The sequence below is a fragment of the Dama dama genome, chromosome X, assembly GCF_033118175.1.
Source record: "Dama dama isolate Ldn47 chromosome X, ASM3311817v1, whole genome shotgun sequence".
NCBI classification, from domain to species: domain Eukaryota; kingdom Metazoa; phylum Chordata; class Mammalia; order Artiodactyla; family Cervidae; genus Dama; species Dama dama.
In genome coordinates this window covers 5,663,528-5,669,610 of record NC_083714.1, presented here as the reverse complement: position 1 = coordinate 5,669,610, position 6,083 = coordinate 5,663,528, and the positions used below count along the sequence as shown (strand labels likewise).

The following is a 6,083-nucleotide window of genomic DNA, read 5'->3' as shown; positions in this document are numbered from 1 at the left end:
GTGGGGGTGGGGATGGGGTGGGGGGCATGGGAAATCAGTGACCTCAGGGAGTCTGCCTGTCACAGACTGTGCGCCCCGACCAATGAGGGGCTGGCCCGTGGTTGCTAGGATACGGAGTCGAGGTCTGAGAGTACCAGTTGCCTTGAGAGGATGGGACCAGCTGACTCATCCTGCCGCATCTCACCCCACTGCATCTCATCCCACTGCATCACATCCTGGTGCATCTCATCCCACCGCACCCCATCCCACTGCATCTCATCTCACCGCATCTCATCCCACCACACCTTATCCCACTGCACCGCAAAGCGAGGCCTCGGAGACAGCGGGCTCAACGGTCAGCATGCCAAGGAAAAGGGGCCGTCGAACGTCGTCTGGTCGCTGCACCGCCCTTCACGAGCTGTCTTTCTCCATGAGCCACATGGAGCGCCTCCTGCGGGAAGGCCACTATTCCCAGCGCCTGAGCTCTTCCGCACCCATCTTCCTAGCAGCCATCACGCAGCACCTGACTGCCAAGGTCCTGGAGCTGGCAGGCAACAAGGCCCAGAACAGCGGTCAGAGGCACATCACCCCAGAGCTGGTGGGCATGGCGGTCCACCACAATGCTCTGCTCAGCGGCTCTTTTGGGATGAAAACTATCTCCCTGGTGGCCCCAGCCCAGCACTAGCTGCTCAACCACACCCGGGTCTTGAGTCCCGGGTGCCCGGCTCCAGGACGGGCCTCCCCCCCGGCTGTCGGGCGCCAGGCCTGCTCACTGACCTACTGCACAGCCCGGTGCCTCAGGCCCAGTCATGTCAAATCAATCAAGGTGTTTTAAGACATCCGTGTGTGTGCTTCAGTCACTTGGCCTGGGAGGTGGTTGTGGGACACCCCTCCGGAGAGGTGGGGGTCGGGGGTCTGGCTGGAGCAGACGGGGAGTGTTGTGGGTACAGATGGAGTCGGGGATTGCAGGCAGAGGGAGCGGTCGCCCACTGTGACAGCGCAAGCGGTGGCCCTGGTGGGAGAGGCTGGCTGTGCTGGGGTTGCAGTGGAGTGGGGTCTGGGGGGAGGCCAGGGAAAGAAGGTTCCCCTGTTGGCTCTGAGCAAGTAGGAGGCAGGCCAAGTCCCTAGAGGGACCGGGGTCCTGGTGGTGACGCTCAAGACTGAGAGGGCAGCGTCATGGTAAGGTGAAGGTGCCAAGGTGACTGACCGCCCCGAGGCGTGGGATGCAGGGATGGTGGACAGTGTGCTTGACAGGGGTTCCCACGGTGGTAGGGCCTAGATGCCCATGGGGCAAGGGTCTAGACCGCGGCGGGATGGCGATGGGGTGGGCAGGACACATCCTGCAATTATGCAAAGTCAGAATCAGGGTCACGTGGGGTCACCAGTTGACTTTTTGGTCGTGTGCCTTTAGAGATGCCAGGAGATGCCCTGCTTGGCAACCTGCAGGAGCAAGCTGTCACTTAGCAATGGAGGGCTCCCGGCCAGGGTCCATGCCACCACCCTTATTTTGCATATGTGACTTTCGCGGGACCAGGCTCTGCCTCCGGCCACTCGATTTGCATATCACCGTGGAAATGGACCTTTAGCCTAGAAAGCTGGAGTAGTCATCATGTCTGAGACCCACGTTTTAAAATTAATGCTATTTCTTTATGCCTTAGGTAGCTTGGATTTGATTAGTAAGAAGCTTTATGCAGACTGGTGCTTCACTGATAAGGAACTAGCCTTTTACTGACCTTTAATTTCATTTTAAATAATGAGAACATAATACCTGCCCACCATTTCAGAATAATGGTACAAGAATTAGAGGAAATTACATATATATTATATATATAATATACAACATAAAAGATCTTTTTAAAATATATGAAAACACATCGCTTACTCACTCAGTCATGTCTGACTCTTTAGCGACCCCATGGACTATAGCCTGCCAGGCTCCTCTGTCCATGAAATTTCCCAGGCTAGAATACTGGAGTGGGTTGCCATTTCCTTCTCCAGGGGATCTTCCTGACCCAGGGATCGAATCTGCTTCTCTTGCATTGGTGGGTGGATTCTCTTACCAGTGAGCCACCAGGGAAGCCCATATAAAAGTATACCTGTGCTAAAATAAAAACTTACTAAGTAGTAAGGTTAGTTCTGTATGCAGTCCATGGCACTGTGATATTTCTTTTTTGTTGTTTGTTTTCTTATATTATGCAATAAAACCAACATCTTTTGGAGTCCAGTTCTATGAATTTAGCACATGTATACATGTGTGCATTCACTACCACATTCAGGACATGGAACAGCTCCACCAACCCAGCAAGTCCCTGGTGTGGTACAGCAGTCCCTGTTTAAGTGCTTCATTTTTGTAAAAAGACTGTTGGTGAAATAAAGCCCTGGGTGGAGAGTTGGATGGGGAGCCAAAATTCAACAAAGACCGCAAGGGAAAGCGAAATGGAGAAGTTTATTACTCATGAGTCCTGGAGGAGGTACAAAGCACGCCTGGAGGGCCGCACAGGAGGTCAGGTCAGGGGCAGGCAGGGAGAAGGCAGCAGGGTCTGGGACTTACAGCTGTTCTTGGGGCCCACAGGTTAAGTGTTTCTGAGGTTCCCTGGATAAGGCCAAATTGGTCAATTCGAAACCAAATAAAGAAAATAAAATAAATAAACCAGCAGAGTTTTGGTAAGCTCTGTGGGACTTCTATCTAACGGACCCATAAGAGGAAGGAGCTGGGAGGCAGAAGAGACTTAAATTGCCAGGGCCTTTGGGGAAGTCATCTCAGTTGCAATTTCTTATGACTCTGCTGGCTGTCATCCAGGGCATGCCCTTGAGGATAAATTTGTGTTCACCCAAGGCCCCTGCAGGCCCCTTAGCTACCCAAAAAGAACATGATGTTATAGAGTACTTTAAACTCTCAATAGCTGTCAAACTCTTTCTTCAAACCTAGTCCTTGACAACCGCTGCTCTGGTCTCCATCTCTTAAAAAACTACCTTTCCCACATGTCTTGTAAGTAGATTCATTAAGTCTGTCAGCTTTTGAGGCTGGCTGCTATCACTAAACATACTGCTTTTGAGGTTCATCAAAATTGTTGTGTGTATCAATAGTTACATTCTATTGTTGAGTAGTATTCCATTGTGTAGATGTACCACAGTTTGTTTAATCCTTGGCCTACTGGAGGACATTTTGATTGTTTCCAGGTTTTTGGCAATTTTGAGCAAAGCAGATATGAACATTCATGGATAAGTTTTTATATGAACATAAAGTTTCATTTCTCTAAGGTATATACCCAGGAATTGGCCTACTGGATCATACAAAAAGGTTTTTCAGGTCTCTTTGCAATTAGCCTCATTCTCATGCCCTAGGGGCAACCATTGTTCTTCTGCTTTTAGCTACATGTTGATTTTGCCTATTTTAGAACTTCAAATAATGGAATCATACATGTAAGCACTTTCAGTGAAGCCTCTTTTGAGAGGCACTTATATTTGATGTGTGTACCTATGTTCATTCCTTTTTATCACAAAATGTTGTATAGCTATATTAATAAACTGCTGTTGATTTATACATTCAACTGTTTGTGAACATCTGGCATCTTTTCAGTTCTTTATTATTATGAAAGAAGCTGCTATAAACATTTGTGTTCAAGTTACCACGTAATCATATTTTTTCATTTTCCTTGGGTAATTTTTAAAAGCAGAAGTGTTAGGTAGTAGGTTAGGTATATATCTAGATTTATGAAAAACTGAAAAACTACTTTCAAAGTATTTGTGCCATATTACACTCCCACTATGTATGGGAGTTTTAGTTGTTCCATATCCTTGCCAAAATTTGATGTTTTCAACTGGTTAGTTTCAGTCATTTTGGTGGATATATAATGATATCTCATTGTTGTCTTTAATTTGCAAATACATAATGAATAAAGATGTTTAGCATATTTTCTATTTTCCAATAAAGTGATTTCAAAATATCCAACATAACTATTATTTTTATAATATTGAAATAACTATCTTAGCTTTCTTAGATCTTCTGTGTAGTACATATTTATATTTCATTTACTTTCAATCTTTCTTTGTCATCATGCTTATATAGCATGTCTTTTTGAATTTTTATTTTATTTTGATAAACTTTAAAATAAGATCTATTGTCTTAATACATTTGTCTGTGTGTTAGTCACTAAGTTGTGTCCAACTCTTAGCTACTGCCATGGACTGTAACCCGCCAGACTCCTCTGTCTGTGGGATTCTCCAGGCAAGAATACTGGAGTGGGTTGCCATTTCTTTTTCCAGAGGATCTTCCTGATCCAGGGATCAAACCCAGGTCTCCTGCATTGCAGGCAGATTCTTTACCAGCTGAGCCACCAGGGAAGCCTTATTACATTTTTTAGTGTACAATATATTATCATTGCCTGTAGATACAATGTTATACAGCAGATCTTGAATTAATTAATCTTGCTTATCTGAAACTGAATGAGCAATGAATAGTAACTTTCCATGTCCCCCTCCCAGCCAGTATTTCGGAAAAACAGTGTTCAGTTCAGTTCAGTCGTTCATTTATGTCCAACTCTTTGCGACCCCATGGACTGCAGCATGCCAGGCTTCCCCGTCCATAACCAACTCCGGAGCTTACTCAAACTCATGTCCTTCTCTTTAAGAATTTTCCACAGTTTGTTGTGATCCACACAGTCAAATGCTTTGGCATAGTCAATAAAGCAGAAGTATATGTTTTTCTGGAACTCACTTGCTTTTTCAACGATTCAACGGATGTTGGAAATTTGATCTCTGGTTCCTCTACCTTTTCTAAATCCAGCTTGAACATCTGGAAGTTCATGGTTGACATACTGTTGAAGTCTGGCTTGGATAATTTTGAGCATTACTTTGCTAGCATGTGAGATGAGTTCAATTGTGTGATAGTTTGAGCATTCTTTGGCATTGCCTTTCTTTGGGATTGGAATGAAAACTGACCTTTTCCAGTCCTTGACCACTGTTGAGTTTTCCAAATTTGCTGGCATATTGAGTGCAGCACTTTCACAGCATCATCTTTTAGGATTTGAAATAGCTCAACCAGAATTCCATCACCTCCACTAGCTTTGTTCGTAGTGATGCTTCATAAGGCCCACTTAACTTCACATTCCAGGATGTCTGGCTCTAGGTGAGTAATCACACCATCATGATTATCTGGGTCATAAAGATCTTTTTTGTATAGTTCTTCTGTGTATTCTTGCCACCTCTTCTTAATATTTTCTGCTTCTGCTAGGTCCATACATTTTTGTCCTTTATTGAAATGCCCATCTTTGTATGAAATGTTCCCTTGGTATCTCTAATTTTCTTGAAGAGATCTCTAGTCTTTCCCATTATATTGTTTTCCTCTATTTCTTTGCATTGATCACTGAGGAAGGGTGTCTTATCTCTCCTTGCTATTCTTTGGAAGTTTGCATTCAAATGGGTATGTCTTTCCTTTTCTCCTTTGCCTTTAGCTTCTCTTTTTTTTTCTCAGCTATTTGTAAGGTCTCCTCAGGCAGCCATTTTCCTTTTTGCATTTCTTTTTCTTGGGGATGGTCTTGATCTCTGCCTCCTGTACAATGTCACAAACCTCTGTCCATAGTTCTTCAGGCACTCTGTCTATCAGATCTAATCCCTTGAATCTATTCCACTGTAAAATCATAATGGATTTGATTTAGGTCATACCTGAATGGTCTAGTGGTTTTCTCTACTTTCTTCAATTTAAGTCTGAATTTGGTAATAAGGAGTTCATGATCTGAGACACAGTCAGCTCCTGGTCTTGTTTTCGCTGACTGTATAGAGCTTGTCCATCTTTGTCTGCAAAGAATATAATCAATCTGATTTTGGTATTGACCATCTGGTGATGTCCATGTGTAGAGTCATCTCTTGTGTTGTTGGAAAAGGGCGTTTGTTATGACCAGTGCGTTCTTTTGACAAAACTCTGTCAGCCTTTGACCTGCTTTGTTTTGTGCTCCAAGGCCAAATTTCCCTGTTACTCCAGGTATCTCTTGACTTCCTACTTTTGCATTCCAGCCCCCTATAATGAAAAGGACATCTTTTTTGGGTGTTAGTTCTAGAAGGTCTTGTAGGTCTTCACAGAACTGTTCAACTTCAACTTCTTCAGC

General features: G+C 44.4%; 1 protein-coding gene across 1 annotated transcript; it reads left to right on the top strand.

Annotated features, from left to right (window-relative positions):
* The first annotated feature begins 340 nt into the window (after nucleotides 1-340).
* On the top strand, nucleotides 341-664 carry LOC133051570 (histone H2A-Bbd type 2/3-like). Its single transcript, XM_061136101.1, has one exon. It carries the CDS (start codon nucleotides 341-343, stop codon nucleotides 662-664), a length of 324 nt encoding a protein of 107 aa, XP_060992084.1.
* Nucleotides 665-6,083: the final 5,419 nt, after the last annotated feature.

Coding starts and splice junctions, on each gene's coding strand:
- LOC133051570 (XM_061136101.1), top strand. CDS start 341: ATGCCAAGGAAAAGGGGCCGTCGAACGTCGTCTGGTCGCTGCACCGCC.